The sequence below is a fragment of the Anomalospiza imberbis genome, chromosome 12 (assembly GCF_031753505.1).
Source record: "Anomalospiza imberbis isolate Cuckoo-Finch-1a 21T00152 chromosome 12, ASM3175350v1, whole genome shotgun sequence".
In the NCBI taxonomy this organism is placed as follows: Eukaryota; Metazoa; Chordata; class Aves; order Passeriformes; family Viduidae; genus Anomalospiza; species Anomalospiza imberbis.
The window spans coordinates 14,095,507-14,113,888 of record NC_089692.1 but is presented as its reverse complement, the minus strand read 5'-3'; the positions used below and the strand labels follow the sequence as shown (position 1 = coordinate 14,113,888).

General features: G+C 44.9%; 1 protein-coding gene across 13 annotated transcripts in view; it reads left to right on the top strand.

Moving 5' to 3' along the window:
• CTCF (CCCTC-binding factor) overlaps window positions 1-17,335 on the top strand; it is a 35,277-nt gene extending 17,942 nt beyond the window's left edge. For 8 of the 13 annotated variants that reach the window (XM_068202967.1, XM_068202956.1, XM_068202958.1 and 5 more), the window contains 10 exons: window positions 3,662-4,454; window positions 5,064-5,234; window positions 5,855-5,988; window positions 7,281-7,401; window positions 8,187-8,336; window positions 9,664-9,824; window positions 10,230-10,412; window positions 10,807-10,942; window positions 13,559-13,726; window positions 14,734-17,335. In XM_068202967.1, the coding sequence (XP_068059068.1) occupies window positions 3,674-4,454; window positions 5,064-5,234; window positions 5,855-5,988; window positions 7,281-7,401; window positions 8,187-8,336; window positions 9,664-9,824; window positions 10,230-10,412; window positions 10,807-10,942; window positions 13,559-13,726; window positions 14,734-14,915 (2,187 nt within the window). In that variant the 5' untranslated portion in view covers window positions 3,662-3,673 and the 3' untranslated portion in view covers window positions 14,916-17,335. The remainder of the gene's footprint in view (window positions 1-3,661; window positions 4,455-5,063; window positions 5,235-5,854; window positions 5,989-7,280; window positions 7,402-8,186; window positions 8,337-9,663; window positions 9,825-10,229; window positions 10,413-10,806; window positions 10,943-13,558; window positions 13,727-14,733) is intronic. The other 5 variants (XM_068202966.1, XM_068202961.1, XM_068202962.1 and 2 more) reach the window with 1 other exon arrangement.
• Window positions 17,336-18,382: the final 1,047 nt, after the last annotated feature.

Here is an 18,382-nt window from a genome sequence, read left to right as displayed (position 1 = left end):
GGGTGCGGTGGCAGGTGGGGATGGAGGTGACACAGGTGGCAGTGTCGGGGTGCAGTGGCAGGCGGGGATGGAGGTGACACAGGGTGCAGTGGCAGGCGGGGATGGAGGTGACACAGGTGGCAGTGGCAGGCGGGGATGGAGGTGACACAGGTGGCGGTGTTGGGGTGCAGTGGCAGGCGGGGATGGAGGTGGCGGTGTCGCGGTGCGGTGGCAGGCGGGGATGGAGGTGACACAGGTGGCGGTGTCGGGGTGCAGTGGCAGGCGGGGATGGAGGTGGCAGTGTCGGGGTGCAGTGGCAGGCGGGGATGGAGGTGACACAGGTGGCGGTGTCGGGGTGCGGTGGCAGGCGGGGATGGAGGTGACACAGGTGGCGGTGTTGGGGTGCAGTGGCAGGCGGGGATGGAGGTGACACAGGGTGCAGTGGCAGGCGGGGATGGAGGTGACACAGGTGGCGGTGTCGCGGTGCGGTGGCAGGCGGGGATGGAGGTGACAGTGTCGGGGTGCAGTGGCAGGCAGGGATGGAGGTGACACAGGTGGCGGTGTCGCGGTGCGGTGGCAGGCGGGGATGGAGGTGACACAGGTGGCAGTGGCAGGCGGGGATGGAGGTGACACAGGTGGCGGTGTCGCGGTGCGGTGGCAGGCGGGGATGGAGGTGACACAGGTGGCGGTGTCGGGGTGCAGTGGCAGGCAGGGATGGAGGTGACACAGGTGGCGGTGTCGCGGTGCGGTGGCAGGCGGGGATGGCGGTGACACAGGTGGCGGTGTCGCGGTGCGGTGGCAGGCGGGGATGGAGGTGACACAGGTGGCAGTGGCAGGCGGGGATGGAGGTGACACAGGTGGCGGTGTCGCGGTGCGGTGGCAGGCGGGGATGCAGGTGACACAGGTGGCGGTGTCGCGGTGCGGTGGCAGGCGGGGATGGAGGTGACACAGGTGGCAGTGGCAGGCGGGGATGTAGGTGACACAGGTGGCGGTGTCGCGGTGCGGTGGCAGGCGGGGATGCAGGCGGCCCCAGCCCCGGTGCAGTGCCGCGTCTCGCCGCTCGGGGGCAGCCGTGCCCCGCCGTGTAACCGCTGACAGCCCGCGGCAGGAAACGGGGTGAGAGGTGACAGAGGGACAGGGAGCAGTAGCGGGGGCTGAGAGTCTTTACCGGACGGCTGTAAGAATCCATCCATTCCTTTCACGCAGGTACACCCCTCACTGTGAGTGTCTTTAACCTGAGTCTTGCTGCAGGCATTTCCTTGGTCTCCCTGTATACCTGCATTCCTAGGCTGGCAAAGGTCCTGACAATGTGAGCCGCATGCCAGAGTCTTCATGTATGCCAGTGTCCTGTTCCTTGGCAGACACAGGATTTTCTGCTGTACAGGTCAGAAGTGGTGTCTTCCTACTACTCCACTATAGAATCATAGAGGACACTGGCACATTTTGGCCTGTTGGCTTGCTTTCCGGTGACTTAGTGGCGTTGTTACCAACTGATATTGACAGTGGATGTGAAGGTCCTTGCGAGGGCCCCACCTCTGCTCAGAGCTGCCTGTGCTTGTATCAAGGTTGCAAACCTCTGCTCAGCATCAAAGTTGCATTAGCTTTGCAGATGGACTTTTGCCATTTTTTCCCTCCATCTTACATATTTTATTGTTACCTCCTTGCCCATTCACCACGTTTTTATATGTTGTTTAGCTATGTCCTTCCTTCTTTTGTTCAGACACTTTTGGCCACCTGGAAAGTCTTCTCTCTGCAAATACTTAAGATAATTGTAAGACACTTCTGCAGTTGCTGTAGGCCAACGACCTGCTCTGTTCTGATTGCCTGCTGTCTGGTGTTAAGTGCTTGCATCATCTCATGTATTTCAGCTGTTTGTCCATATGGATTTGCTCCGACTTGAAAAGCTGACGGGTGGTACAGGAAAGGAGAGGCGGGATCCCTGCAGGGAGTGCGCATGAAGCCATATGTTGGCATTCCTGGGTATCTGGTGCCCTCTGGAGACTGTGGCTGCCCACGACATCACAAGTGTCAAGACACCATGCTAATTTATGTCCCTAGTCTGAGCAAGCTGAAGAACAAGATGAGCTGAATTGTTTTTACAGCAGGAGTGGAGGATACTAGAAAAGACAGTAGAGTAAAAGCAAGAACTCCCTAAAAATAATAGCAATTACATGTCTTATAATTTTTAAAGCTGCTGGAGACTTGATAGCTGTGCTTCATGTTTATGTCTTGTGTAAAATCAAAATTGAGTACACAAGGATTAAGCGTGGATATTTGAAAATAGTATGGGGATTTTAAAGTGTTGCGTTAGCAAGGGAGATTAAATATTTATATTAATTCACTTAGCTGGTCTGAGAGGCCAGTCAGTCTAATGGGAAAATACAGAAGTCTCGTAGCAAATCTGGAACTGGATTGAAGAATTTTTCACAGGCTTTTAGTAAGGAAGCTGGGTTTTTTGTCACTTTCTTCTTACCCAAAATTGACCTAGGTGCCTTATTAATGCTTAATGAGGGGTATAAGAAATGGTATCCTGATGAAGGAAAAGTGTTTGGTGTGGTTAGGGACCTCCTTTTATTTTTACGAAGTAAACCACTTGGAACAGAGATAGACTTACAAAATGCTCCTTACTATAATCTTATTCATTTAATTAGGGAAAAAGACAGTTGCAAAATTACAATTTCTTTTAGTTCTTACTACTCTTGAAGCAACCTTCCTGCATAATGACAATACAGGAGTTTAATATTTTTCCCCAACTGCAGTGAAGAACACTGGGTGATCAAAAGTCTCAGTATTATGTTTGCATGCAGCTACTGTCAGAGTTACAGTTAAGGCTCACCAAAACGTTGAACTTCTGTGTTGTTTGTGATTGTATGGATGGATTTAACACAGGTGTCATGAGATCCTTAGAGTCCAACCAGCTCAGTCCACATCATTTACACTGAATTAAGATTTTACCTGAGGTGTCTCTTGCTATGGCTCATTCAGCCAAGGAGGGAGTGCACAGTGCATCTTTAGATCCACTCGGGGCCCAGCAGTGCCGGAGGCGGGAGCAGGAACTGAACTCCAGGCTGGTGACAAGAGACATATTTACCCAACTCCTTTATGTCCTTATGTTGTTCAGAGGAGTTCAGACTTGAAGTAATAGTAGTTTGATATTAAATGAGTGCAACTTATGTTCTTGTGCTTAATTCTTAGTGCCTTTTCTTCCTGGAAAAGTTCTACAGTTCTCAAATATAATACTTTCTTTAAAGTTGGCTTTTTGATTTTAACAGTGCGGTAATTTTGTACCTTTAAAATTCATAGCCAGAGACTGCCTCTGGTACTGCTAAGCTATGTGAAATGATTAAACAAGTTCAGTAAAGAATAATATTGCTGTGCATCTTACTGGTGGGATTTGTGGTCTTTGAGAAACGGGAACATGTGTATCACTTAATCTCTCTTCCTTGCTTTCCTTCCTTTCCAAGAAGCTGATACAGTTGTCTCACTGCAGGCAGTGTTCTGTGATTGTCTTGGTTTGCAGTGATGATGGGCTTGTGGAGAACTACAGCTCTCAGCTCCTGTTTTCTGAATATGATTGGGATGAGTTGGGTGTTTCCAGCTGGGCAACTTGTCCTTCTGTGGGGTTTGTGCAGTTGTTAAATACATTGGATGGTGTGCAGCATTCATTTTCTTGTTTTTACAGCAGGAAGGTGAAATGGAAGGTGAGGCAGTCGACGCTATTGTGGAGGAATCAGAAACTTTCATTAAGGGAAAAGAGAGGAAAACCTATCAAAGACGCCGTGAAGGTGGGCAAGAGGATGATGCTTGTCATATACCACCAAACCAAGCAGATGGAAGTGAAGTGGTGCAGGATGTCAGCAGTGGGGTGCAGATGGTGATGATGGATCAGCTGGATCCAACTCTTCTTCAAATGAAGACCGAAGTAATGGAAGGTGCAGTGCCTCCAGAAACTGAGGCTACTGTGGATGACACACAGATCATAACACTTCAGGTTGTTAATATGGAAGAGCAGCCTATAAACCTTGGTGAGCTTCAGCTGGTCCAAGTACCTGTGCCAGTGACTGTACCTGTTGCCACCACGTCTGTGGAAGAACTGCAGGGAGCTTATGAAAATGAGGTTTCCAAAGGAGGCCTGCAGGAAGGGGAGCCCATGATCTGTCACACCCTCCCTTTACCAGAAGGCTTCCAAGTTGTGAAAGTGGGTGCTAATGGTGAGGTGGAGACACTGGAACAAGGTGAACTTCAGCCACAGGAAGATCCCAATTGGCAAAAAGATCCAGACTATCAGCCACCAGCCAAAAAAACAAAGAAAAACAAAAAGAGTAAGCTTCGCTACACTGAGGAAGGCAAAGATGTGGATGTCTCTGTATATGACTTTGAAGAGGAGCAGCAGGAGGGTTTGTTGTCCGAGGTTAATGCAGAAAAGGTGGTGGGCAATATGAAGCCACCAAAACCAACAAAAATTAAAAAGAAAGGTAAGTTCCCCATCTGCAGATGGATTTTGAAAGTCCTTTTGTTGTGGTGATTGCAGTGTGACTGAGGCGAATGAGCAGACATGCCCAATGCTGCTTGCTCACAATGTAATAGGGCTTGACTGCAGTGTTTCTTGAACACACCTCCCTTCTCCTCTCTATGGGCTGATGGGGACACAATTTTCCACAAGTATGATACTGTGGCATTAATATTCTCATACAACTATGACTGAAAGGATTGTTCTCTTTGCTGTACTACACATGTAACAGTTTGTGTGCATGTTTTACATCAGGAGCCAATGGTGTAATTAATTCCGTGGGCTTTTTCATAACTAATTGCCGGATAAGGTAGATGGTGCAAAATACAGTAATAGATATGTTTGATTTTTGTTAAAGCTGTAAGTTAAGGAACCCTTTTTAGAGTGCAGAAGGAACATTAAGTGCTGGCATGCCAGTGAAAATTGAGTCCAAACCAGCCACAGGCAATGCAGTTGGATTTAGTGGTACACGGTGGTTCCTTGCAGTAGTTACACCCCCAAGAATCTTTTCTCTTATGTTATTCAGTAGACCACAGTACTGTCAAAGACTAAAAATTATTTCCTTCATGACCAGGTGTAAAGAAGACATTCCAGTGCGAGCTGTGCAGTTACACTTGTCCGCGTCGTTCCAACTTGGACCGCCACATGAAAAGCCACACCGATGAAAGACCACACAAGTGCCATCTCTGTGGCAGGGCTTTCCGGACCGTCACATTGCTGAGGAACCACCTCAACACTCACACAGGTACTCTTGGTTTTGCATGCATTGTGTTTATAGGGTCTGCTCTGCCATCAGCATAAATAGATTGAAGGTAGACCTTTCTTGTTCTCCTGCTTTCTCATATGGAACAAGCTAAAAAAGAGGAAATGGCATAGTTGTTTTCTGCCTGGCCAGGTCGGGTGCAGAGCTTCACAGGTACAAAATTGATCCTGGGCTTGATCTCAAGTTACCTGAAGTTACAGAAATGTTTTCTGTGCCTTGGGCATTAGCACTCGTGTTTTCCGCTTGTGCCTTACTGCCAAAAAAAAGAGTGTAATTCATAATCCCTCATTTTCTCTGCTTACTGAAGTTACGTCTAAATAGCTGGTTTCTAATGTGTGAACAACCAAGTGGTACAAAAATAAAGTCTGTTTCTTCACTGAAAGGATATTAATTCTCTAAGATCTTAAATCTATTAGTTATTGATACAAAACCTCTGACTTTTGTGCATTCTGTTGCTCTAATTTGATCTTTCAGAACATGAAAGTAATGTTGCTAATTCACTTTAAAAACAGCAAAAAAAATCCACAACCAGCACTGTCCCGTATTTTCTTTTGTCACTAAATCTCTGTGTCACCGTCTTCTGTCTTGCTGCACACCGTTAGGTACTCGCCCTCACAAGTGCCCAGACTGCGACATGGCCTTTGTGACCAGTGGAGAGTTGGTTCGGCATCGCCGCTACAAACACACCCACGAGAAACCATTCAAATGTTCCATGTGTGACTATGCCAGTGTGGAGGTATGGGACTTGTTACAGTGCTGACTGCTTCCTTGTGCACTTCAAAGCTTGTTCACCATCTGTTACAAACTCTGTTCTTAGGCATTTCCTATTTGGCCATTTGGTTGAAAGGCTCTGGGCAAAAGAAATTATAAATCAGGGCTGCTCTTGGAAGCAAATGGTGGAGTTTCCTCAGTGAATCAGAAAGCAGTTTGAGATCACTTACAGAAATTCTAGGTGATACCCGTTTCCTCTTCGGAGACAATAGTTGTCACAGTTTCTTAAATGATTTGTCCTTTAAGCTGATTGCAGGAATTGTAGTGTGCTTAGTGTTGAAGGAGACAGACATTTCCTGCTGCAGTGGGATATCCTTTCAGTCCACAGTGCTCTCCCATTTTAGAAACATGCATTCTGACATCATCTGTTTATGCCATGAAGGTGTCTGTAGCTAAAACTAATGAGCCTTTGTCTCAGTATTGGTGAAAAGCAGCTTTGCTAATGTTAGATGATAGCTTAATTTGCCTGAGCAGATTAGACATTCTTGAATGCCTTCCCTCCATGCAATATTGTTAGATATTTTATAGGACAGCTTTTATACTGTGAAAGGACATTTGAGCCAGATGATGAGCTACATAATTTTAAAAAAATGGGATGTCTGCAGTGGAAGAAGGCTACAGTGGGAGAGCTTGTGTAGGGGCTTCAGGGTTTTTTTTTCCCTACCCACGCTATGCCTGCAGTGCTGTCACTTCAGGTCCTGTGGTTTGAGTGCTGAATAAGTTATGTTGCAGAGGTTTTCATAGTATAAATTAGGAAAGAATACCCAAGTTGGTCCTTATGAGGTCATGCTGCTTTTTGTAGGCATAAGTTGATGATTAAGCAGTGTGATCAGGCTGGAGTAGAAAATGCCATACTGTTGGTGTTCTTGCTTTGAGCTGGTTTTGTACCTTCTAGATGAAAGCAGGAGGAGAAAAGAATTAAGCTTCCCCACACCACCAGGAGAGGCACCCTGTGTCTCTCCAGGATATTTTAAAATTTTTCTTCAGATGTTGAGGTGGTCAATAACGGTAAGGTGAGCACAGAGTCTAAAGGCCTCATTGAGTGTGGGAACAAGCATCAGGCAAGGCAGGGAGCTGAGGTAGAGTGGGCAGGAGCGAGTGGCTGTGTGCAATGGGAAAACGGCACTGAAATGTGCTTGTTTGGTTTTTGTGCCTAAGTAAATAATAAACTGCCTTAAACTCTTGACTGGTTTCTTGTGGTTTTGGCAATCTGGCCTGCTCATCTGTGCTAACTCCAGCCTTGCCCTTGGCTTCTAGGTTAGCAAATTGAAACGCCACATCCGTTCGCACACCGGGGAGCGCCCGTTCCAGTGCAGCCTGTGCAGCTATGCCAGCAGAGACACCTACAAACTGAAGAGGCACATGAGGACCCACTCCGGTACTGATGCCCTGTTCTCTTAGTGTCAGAGTGCTGAGGCTGCAGTGTCTGCTGACACACAGCAGACAAATACTATTGTGTAGTTTATTATAAAACCTTTATAAAGTGTGTAGCTGAAGAGAATGCACCACGTTTTGTAAGCACTTGTAAATTTAAAACCGGGTTAAATTACTGCACTGAGAAATGAGCTTGGCAGATTCTGATTTCTAGTTTGACTGTGAGGTGATAAAATGCAGGCACCTGTAGTATGAACAGAAGAAACTTCTGTTTGCAGTGTTCTAGCTGAAGAGTAGAGCCATTTGCAGTTTCATGCCTCAGTGCATTTTTAAAAGCATCTCATGCATGTTAGTTCAGAAAGATGCTAATTTTTTCCTCAATATAAATAGGGATGATTTTAGCACAGAATGTTACTGCAGTGCCAAATTAATCATATTGCTAAAATTGAAGGGGAGAAATATGCCCTTTTATGTATACATGAACATTCAGAACCTCCACCCCAAAAAATCTGATGTCACTTGCTCTCTTCTGGCAGCATGTAGGTCTTGCCTGTATTTCTCAGAGTAAGAATAATTTAACTTTCTTAAGGATTGAACTTTAGTTTCTTTGTAGAAAGACACTTACTGTACTTATAACTTGCAGAGAAATATGTTATTGAGCGCTTTGTAGAATTACAATTTCTGTTGTCTAGCTGTGTGTTGCAAGTTTCTGGGAGTTGTTTGGGGCTTCTTGGTGAGACTTCTTTGTAATAAAAGTACTTGTTCTATTTTTTCCTTTTGCTCCTGAAGGAGAGAAGCCATATGAATGTTACATCTGCCATGCTCGCTTCACTCAGAGCGGTACCATGAAGATGCACATTTTGCAGAAGCACACAGAGAATGTGGCCAAATTCCACTGTCCTCACTGTGATACTGTTATAGCGAGAAAGAGTGACCTGGGTATGTGTCTCCCAAACGTGGCCATTTGCTGAAGATGGTACAAAACTTCCCAGAATTAGAGTTCACATAACCCAACTGCTGTCTCCTAACCCAAAACCCAGCGTCGTAACTGCACAACGTGAAGCACAACTTCACATATGGGGCTGGTAAAACACACCTTTAGTTTACCATAGCTCCTGCAAGTTAGAACAATTTTCAGTTTCCTCTCATTATTTGAATCTTTTTTTCCAAACATGCAAGGTAAGTTACTGTTTGCCCATAGATGCGAGGCATGTATTGAACTTGGACTGAGATTTCAACAGCATAAGGATTGGGATCTGAAAAGCAAGAAGATCACTTGGCTTAACCTCCTACACATTGGAGGCCATTAGTTTTCATGCAGAGATATTTTCATCAAGTCAAAAGATTTTAATTAGAGCAAGTATTTAACTTTCCAGGATTTGGAGCTGTGTGCTCAAAAAAGCCCCGAGTCCTTGCAGTAGGACATTCCTGATCTAGTGAGCAGTGCCCAGTGTGATTCCAGCAGGCAAGCTCTTATGTTTCTAGAAGGTGACAAACAGTATTGTGCCCAGAGCAGCTGAGGGAAAGGAAGGAGCCACGATTTGGCAGAACTTTCTGTCTTTAAACAGAATATCACCCAAGTAATGGGAAGGCAGGCTCCCTTCCAGTAAAGACAAGTGCTACAGTGAGAAGCAGTTTGAGAGGAAGGCAGTCAGTTGATGTCAGGAGCAAACAAGCTGATTTACAACAGAGGAAAACTGATGTTCACTGTGAAGAATGTTTTCTAATAATGCTTTAATCTACCCTAAGCTACCTCGTGCAGCTGTGGTGTGCTCTTAGTTGGAGGATTTTAAAGAAGTGACTAAAACCTTCTGGGGATTATCTGCTGGTATCCCTGTTGCCTTCTAGTCCTGTCACTCTGATTTCTAATCCTGCAGAAAATCCTGTTTCCCCCCACTGAATTGCCTGGCTTCTGACTGTATCCAGGCAATTCAAGTTAGTCTTCAACATAGCAGTCCACAAGACACTTTAGTTGACAATAATGTGTCATCAAATTAAGTATCCTGAATCAGCACAGATTGCAACTAATAACCAAATCTGGAATCCTGTAGAAAATCATAATGGAGTTTTTCTGGGAGCTCTTTCTGTCTAGAAATTATTCTAGTTGGTTTTACTTGCGCATCCTTCAGGTTTTTAGTTGAATCGTAAATTAACTATTCCACTGTTTGGGCTGAGCTCGAGAGGGAGGATCACTGAAGAACTGTGGGCTCATCTTTCATGCTTGGAAAGCCATGGTGGTGAAAGCTTTTGGTTCTTTTTCCTGTAGGTGTCCACTTGCGGAAGCAGCATTCCTACATTGAGCAGGGCAAGAAGTGTCGCTACTGTGATGCTGTGTTCCATGAGAGGTATGCCCTCATCCAGCATCAAAAGTCCCACAAGAATGAGAAGCGCTTCAAGTGTGACCAGTGTGATTATGCTTGCAGACAGGTAAGCTGGGGGCACTGGCACCCTTTAAGAGTGTTAGGACAGGAGCTGAAAGTACAGGATGGAAATCTTAGCTTTTAGGTTTGACCAACTGTCAAGATCAAATTAGCAGTCTAAATTTTTTAAGGGTGTAAAGGAGAGTACAAGTGGCCTTTTCTTGGTGTGGTTCTGTCCTGTAGAGAAGAACCTTCTAATTCATAACCTTGATGTACCCCTTGACTAAGGAATAAGAGTCCATATAGGATGGGAATAGCTAGGACTGAATATGCCATCAATCAAGATGTTCTTGCATTGCTGTGGAATCATTCTTTCCCTGATATTAACCATAAAATTTTGGCCTCGTTTTAGCTGAAAATTCACTTTTCTGTATCCATTTACACAAGTTTCCATTTTTTCCGTCCGTGCCAGGAGCGGCACATGGTCATGCACAAACGGACCCATACTGGAGAAAAGCCTTATGCCTGTAGCCATTGTGATAAAACCTTCCGCCAGAAGCAGCTCCTCGACATGCACTTCAAGAGATACCACGATCCCAACTTTGTCCCTGCTGCCTTTGTCTGCTCCAAGTGTGGCAAAACATTCACTCGCAGGGTAAGGGAATATGCTGTGAATTGGGGAGGGTTGGGATGGAATGAGGTGCTTTTAGCCACAGGGAGGGAAATGTTTGCCCAAAAGGAAAGATGGGTGTGAGGTACAGGGTAAAATATGAATCTTTTAATAGAGCCCTTCTCCTTGAGAAGGAAGGAGAGGAGAGAGAATTGAGAATTGGTACCAACGAACATTAGCATTCACATCATGAGCCATGTGGAAATGCAACTTCATTCATAAAGTTATTGAATGTACCCATTTCCCCTAAAGAATCTCTCTTTAAATAGCAAAGACAGAGTTACCAGAAATGTGTTTGAAAATACAGAGCCAGAATGTCTGATCTTGAATTCGGTGCATGTTTTAACCTTTCTTGTGTTTTTGATCTTCCACTGAATAGAACACAATGGCCAGACATGCTGATAACTGCTCTGGCCTAGATGGTGGGGAAGGAGAGAATGGAGGAGAGACAAAGAAAGGGAAACGTGGCCGAAAGAGAAAGATGCGTTCTAAGAAAGAAGATTCTTCTGATAGTGGTAAGAACAGCTCAGTACCTTCTGAGAGTTACAGGTCTGTGATTCACTGTGTGTGTTAGCTGCTGGTTTGCCAGTTCTGCAGGTTTCTTCTGGCACTTGAAAGAGTCTTGTCTGGTTGGCAAACACAGAATATGATGATACATGGCCAAGTACAGAGGGATGTACTGCCTGTGAGGGATAATATAGATCCTGGTGTCTCAGGCCTGTTCCAAGACAGTAGTTTAAAAAACACTTTCTGACAAGCCCTTATGTCAGCTGTGCCGTTCCTGCCCTGCCTGTGTGGGAAACTCTCTGGTAATTTTGTTGAGTCCCAGAGGAGGCTGCGTGGTTCTGCGGTGCATTGCTATGAAATGTTACTTGATCATTCTTCACCATTACTGGGTGGCATGTCCGTACAACTCCACCACTGAATAGTTTGGCTACTTCTGTGGAGAGAGGCAGGCAACATCCAAGGGAGTGGTGCAGATTAATACTGTAAATGAAGGAAAAACTCAGTCCTACTCCTGTCTCCTCGTAGAGGAAAAACTTCATCATGTCTTCAACAGGAAGAGCCAAGTAGAGTCTCAAGACCAACCAGTTCAAAGATGATTTTGCAAAAGGAGTGTTGGTGATTAGTCTTTTATCTGGAGTGCTTTATGTAATTAATCAAGGGGTGTAGGTTGGGAGAGCAGGGGTATTTCTGGCTAGACAACGCATATCTGAAAATCTCACATGGCAAGCAAGTTTTAGGTTGAGTATGATCAAATGATTTGCAAACCTTGATTCAAAAACTATAGAAATCGATGCTTAAACTCATGTTTGTATAGATTTTTGGGAAAACTTATTAGGTGAATGAAGCACGTGTAACTAATTACGCATTTAAAACATGAAAAGGTAATGGAGGCAGGGTAAAATAACTGATGGAAGGTAATTCAAAATGTGGCATTCTAGAGTATTGCATTCTTAGTACCTGATTTGAAATCTTCCTGGGAGTTCAGCCTGTTCTGAAAACTCACATTTTATTTAGTTGGTTTGGTCTGAGTTTAAAATAGTTTTATTGTGGGGGAAGCTCATCAAAAGTCAGGTTTTTTAATGAGATGATGATATGCAGTGAATGATGCCCAGGCTCTGTGCTGAAGGAATCCCTTCAGCCTCAGTGGAAGTGGCAAATGTGGGATGACCTCAGAAGTCATTTGATGGGTATGAAGAACGGACCAGTGAGAGCTGAGTAGCTGTAAGAAAAATGTGCTGATCACCTGCTTGAGGAATTGCATTATTCACTGTTGTGTTTATTTGGAGATCTGCAGTTTCATGAGGTTTGGCATCTACTAAATACCTAAAAAATTATGAGTGAAGCTGGGATGAAATAGACCTATTTGTGTTAATTGGGGTGGGGTGGGGGAAGACCAAATAGTGAATGATAGTTTTGTCTCCTGGCTGCCCAACATCAGACAGAATGTTAATTGATGGACATTGAGTTGAGGGAGAATGTCAAGAACCTCTAAAAAGGTGGGACCTGAGGAATCCAGTAAATAAATTCCTCATGAGGGGTATCCCTTGAGTGACTGTAAAATCATGCAGCATGTGCATGCCCCAGGGTGGGTTGGGGTTTTTCCCTTTAGTCAGATAAAAGGAAGTGTCCCTGTGGCTCATGTATTCTTGAGTGAAGCTACTCCCATAGTGAACAGCCTTACAAATTTAAGGGCAATCATTTTGCTGTCCAAGCGGTATTATCCTCTTTGACATCTCTCACTGCTTTTTGTCTGCTCTGGGTTTGCCCAGAGCATTCAGAATGTGTCAGTGGTCCTCACCTATTAGGTTTAAGGAGTGTCGTGAAGAATAAAGTGTCGAGCTTGAGGGTAGGAGATGCCTCTTGGATGCCTGTTGGGGTTCTCCTGTTTCACAGAGATCTTGGAATGGCTGCTACAGCAATTTACATGGGATCTACCTCTTTTATCCTCTTTCCCCTCTATTTTCACCCCACTTCTTCTTGAAATCACCTCATCCCCTCCCCTAAACATCCTGCAAATAGTCCTGTATGATCAAAAATGGCCTTCCTCTTGCATCCCATTGTGTCCCAGCCAGGAATTCCCCAACACCCCATAGTACCAAAGGTGATCTCAAGAGCTGCTTCCCATGACTCATTGGGATGGGTTTCATACCCGGTAGCTTTCCTAGGAGTGTCCTGGACAAGAAGTTTGTTCCTCAGAAGCTGTGAATTTGGGCTCCCACCTTCCATTGTGCTATGCTGTGCTCCTCTGTGTTGTGCAGGTGGGACTTGGATGGGCAGGTGGGACTCTGATGGGTTTGGGAGTAGCTCAGCCATGTGTTACTTGGTCTCCCTTGTGCTGTTGTTTCTGAGCTCCTTTGTGCATGTGCAGAGTAGCTTTTACCACATAATCTAACATAATTAAATTACCTTTTGCTTTCTGAAGGACAGCTTGTTCCCTCTGAAGATAACAGATTAACAGTCTTTGGCAACAGCTTCTGAACAAAGGCCTTACTTGCCTTCTTTCTCAGCAGAGTTGACTCCTTCAAATCCATCCCTTTTGGATGGGATTTGATGGTGCTTCTCTGTAGATGGATGTGTTTTATTCTTGTTTAAACTGAAGATTTATCTGACATCCTTTCTTACAGAGGAAAATGCTGAACCAGATTTGGATGATAATGAAGATGAGGAGGAGACAGCAGTAGAAATTGAGGCTGAACCAGAAGTTGAGCAAGAGGCTCCTGCACCACCTCCCAGTAAGAAAAGAAGAGGAAGACCACCAGGCAAAGCTGCTGCGCAACCAAAACAATCCCAGCGTAAGTGACGAATTGAAACCTACCTTACCCTGCTTGCTTGAGCAACTTTTTCCTTGGATTTGGCTGTTCTTGTAGATGTGATCCCTGCAAATGAGATTATTTTAAAAGTAGGTAACTGTACTTGTCTCTACATTGCTAAGAACTCACCTTGAAATTTATTGCAAGGGTTTCCTGGTCACGAGGGAACGTGGCCACTTCAGGCCATGCTAAAAAAGAAAGGCCATTATTTTTTGTTTAGTATTGTTTCATTTCATAGTTGTGCAAACTGCTCATTTCTTTTTGTACCAGTTATGGTGTCTCTGCCAACATAACAGTCCTTGCGAAAACAGCTGTCAGTAAAAACATCATGATGTTCTTACCTGGCTAGCTTTTGCAGGTATTGCCACAAATTAACTTGTTTCAGGCCGTTAGTTCTCAGCAAGGACCAGTGCAGGTGTTGTTTCAACTCCACAGGGATGTGGTTAAGAATAGACATTGTAACTGTGCAAAGTCGCAGTAAATAAATTTTAGGTTCAGAGTAAGATGGCAAATTAGTTCCTTTAAGGAGGTGTGGTGGCTTCCTCAGCGGCTTGGCTGTCTGCTCAGTGATACAAAGTGTGGCCTGTTTTCTCTGTGGGGTTATTCTTTGGAAACATTTAATGCTGAATTTGTCGTCACTAAATTCCCTGAAGTTTTAAGTTTTGCCTTAGGCCCATATATTGATGTGGGGTTTGGTTTCGTTCATTATTCTGCGACATCCATTGTTTGAAAAACGTTTTAATATGAAAATGCACATTGGAACTGTTGTACTGGGGGCCCGTCTTCATAGAGGGGCAAGAAAATAGATGCTTGGTGAATGATGTGGGTTGAATTGCTCCCCACTGATGTGGCAGTGCTTGCTGTGGGCCTCACCTTCCCTTGCCATGGAATAGTCTTACCAAAGACCTGCTTGAGGCATGCAGGCTGGCTGGGGAAACAGTAAAATAATCTGTTTCTCCCCCCCTCCTCCTTTGTTTTTGCCCTTCCAGCTGCAGCAATCATTCAGGTTGAAGACCAGAACACTGGTGAAATTGAAAACATTATAGTTGAAGTGAAGAAAGAACCTGATGCAGAAACAGCAGAGGAAGAGGAGGAAGCTCAGCCTGCTGTAGTGGAAGCTCCCAATGGAGACCTCACCCCTGAGATGATTCTCAGCATGATGGACCGGTGATGGAGGAAGACCACGTTGGCTGACTGAACTGGCCTGGGCTGTGTTTAAGCGGCTCAAATCTATTTTTTCCCTTTAATCTTTTTTCTTGGCTTTGGGAAGTGCATCATTTTAGACCATTTTACCAAACATACTGGGAAATAAAACGATGTTAGAATGTGATTTAACTAGAACTTGCTGTTTTATGTTAGCATTACAGGATCATGGAACATTAGGAAATATTTTTGAGTCCTTGAGGGTTTCCTCTGAGATGCTTGATTTAGTTTTGCTCTGAACTGCATTGTAAAGGTAGTCCAAGGGCCGTGTTTACATGCACCAAGTTTTAATATACAAAAGTGGAAGCCTTGACTAGAGTTTGTGGAAAACCACTCCGGACTTGCCCTTCCAGTTCCCAGAGTCCTTGAGCCTCTTCTCTCAGTAGTGTTTTTAACTGTAAATGCAGACTTGGGAGGGTTCTAGACTTTTAAAATGTTTTTTGGTTGGTTTTTTTTTTTTTTGTTTTTTGTTTTTTTTTGTTTACTGTTTTTTCTTTCTCCCACTGAGTAGCTTCGGTTCTCCAAGTCGGCTGCACATGGTAGTTTTGGCATGCTCCAACTGGTTTCTGTCCTTAATATGCTTTGCTTTCTGCAAAGCATTTCTGTAATGGTCAAGCTTGTAAATAACTTTTTTTTTTTTTACATTTTAATCTTTTTCCATTAATTAAGAGGTATGCAAAAATGCAGTTTAAAGAAACCCCAGTATTCTAATTCTTTTCAAACCAAGTGACAAGAGAATTGATAGAGTGTAAATGTTGGAAAAGCTGTTGATAAGGTAGAGAAAATATGTACCCAGACTATTGCTTGCAGAACAAGAGAAACCCACATGTGAAATCTGGTTTTGAAGCACAAAAATATTGTATTTTATAGAATTTCAGACTGGCTTGGGTTAGAAGGCACTTTTACAGACCATCTAGTTCTGCCCTCCTGCCACAGGCAGGGACACCTTTCACTAGACCAGCTTCCTCTGAGCTTTGTCCAACCTGGCCTTGAACACTTCCAGTGATGAGGCAGCAATTTTCTCTGGACAACCTGTTCCAGGGCCTCACCACCCTCACAGGGAGGAATTTCTTCCTAATAGCCCATCTAACCCTGCCCTCTGTCAGTTTAAAGCCATTCCCTGTTGTCCTGTCTCTCCATTCCCCTGCCAAAAGTCCCTCTCCAGCACTCTTGTAGGATCCCTGCAAGGTTCTGTAAGGCCACAATTAGGTCATCCCAAAACCTTCTCTTCTCCAGGCTGAATAACTCCAGCTCTCTCAGTCTTTCCTCATAGGAATGGTGCTCCATCCCTCAGATCGTGTTTGTGGCCTCCTCTGGACTCGCTCCGACAGTTCCATGTCCTTGTCCCAGGGATCCCAGAGCTGGATGCAGCGCTGCAGGTGGGGTCTCACCTGAGTGGGGCAGAGGGGCAGAATTCCCCACTTCCTGCTGCCCACCAGGCTCTGTATGCAGCACACGTGGCTGGGCCATGTCCAGTCTCTCCCACCAGCTCCCCCAAGTCCTTTTCCCCAGGGCTGCTCTGGATCTGCTCATTCCCAACCTGGATTGATCCCAAGGGTTGCCCCAACCCAGGTGCACCACCTTGCGCTGGGTCTTGTTTAGCCTCATGAGATTCCCAAGGGCCACTTCTTGAGCTTGTCCAGGTCCCTCTGGATGGCTCTGTCCTTCAGGTGTGTCACTGCACCCTAAGCTTGGTGTTACCAAACCTGCTGAGGGTGTACTCGATCCCTTCATGTATGCCATTAACGGTGGTACTAAATAACACTGGTCCCAGTATGGACCCCTGAGGGGCACCAGGCACTGCTGTCCATCCAGAGTCTGAGCCGCTGACCACTGCCCTCTGGATGTGACCATCCAATCAATTTGAAACATATAATTAACCTTTTTGAGTTATAATTTCACAAATACATTTTCTTTGCTCTATCTTGTAGTTGTATTTTGTGTTTATGAATCCTATGTTAAGACAAAAGTGGTGATTTATGAGTGGGTCACTGCAGCCCTCAACCTGGGCCAGGAAATTTTATTAATAGGTCAGTAATTCTACAATTTTTGAATCTCTGATAAAGACAAAAAAAGGAATAATGTGAAATACAAATGATGCCTGTATATGAAAATGTCACATGTTAAAATATGTAAGCTTTTTATAGAGCCTCAGTCTTGCTGATTTCAAACAAATTTTTCTTCTATGTATCGCTTTTAAGAGAGCTATCAGTTTAGCTATCAGACTCTAGGTTGATGCATTTTTGTACTTAGCTGTACTGTGTGATATTTTTCATTATTTTAGGAAGCCAACATGGGAAAAAAATACTGTTATAAAATATGTAATGGGGTTTGAAAGCTGGGAAGGAGAATATACTGCTGTACAGCTAATAAATAATAACGGATTAACACGTGTGCTCACTGGCTGCTTTCTTTGTGTACATCAACGGTGCGACCTGGCAGCCATCTCCAGATGGAAAAACTGCTCTTCCCAGAAGGATGCTGTCAACAGGGACTGGCTCCTTTCTCGCTGCACGTGTTCCCTCTGCCCCATGCCAAATGCAAGGTACTTGTCCATGACCTTAAATCAGGGTGTGCTGCTCTGTGTGCAGAGGAAAAGGATGTAAAATGCAAATGTTGGTGTTGACAGCTTGACCTTGGAGTAACATGGGAGTAGTTGTTACTTCTGTTTGTTTTGACTGTGGTTTTAAATGGTTATAGCTGATGGTTTAGTTAACAGGAATATTGTTTCCATTTCATTCTGAAAAATGGTACTTAGGTGGAGTTTCTGTGGTGTGTTTTCTTAGTTACCTATGACAGCAACATAGGGTGCCAGCTGTGGGCAGTCACTGCAGGTTCAGGATAGAACCTCCTACTGCTGGTACAGGAGTCACTGCAAATGGCACTACTTAGGAGACTGTAACCAAGCACAAGAGCTGCTAGTTCTGGCTTTCACTAGGTGTTTGGTGACTTGTTACCCCTGCTCTTGAGAGATGGTCCTTCTATGACTTGCCAAGGAAAGCCTGTCTGGAGGTGGAAGCTTGGAGTCCTGAGCAGGCTGGAGGCTTGTTGCAGCAGGTGGGAGAGGTTGTGTAAGGGCTGCTTTGGTGAGAAGTCAGGTCTGGCTGAGAAATGGGTAAATCCTCAAGTGCTTTCCCAGCTAGGCAAGGAGCTCGTGTACTCAGAAGCCAAAGATGTTTTAGTCTGAGGCAGTGCTGAGGTGGTTTTGCATAAGCCTGAAGCTAGGGAGGCTTTGTGGTGAGTGGGAAAACCAAAGGTGTCCTTGGGATCTGTAAGAAGAAACACCCTCATTTCTTAAACCCTGTGGCTCAACCCGGTGCTGACAAGTGGGGTGTGAAGGATGGTGCAGTGGCTTTGTTTTAGGTGGTGGCCCAAGGAGGTGCCACACATGCTCCAGCAGAGACCTCCCGTGGTCTGTGTGAGTGTTCCATGTGC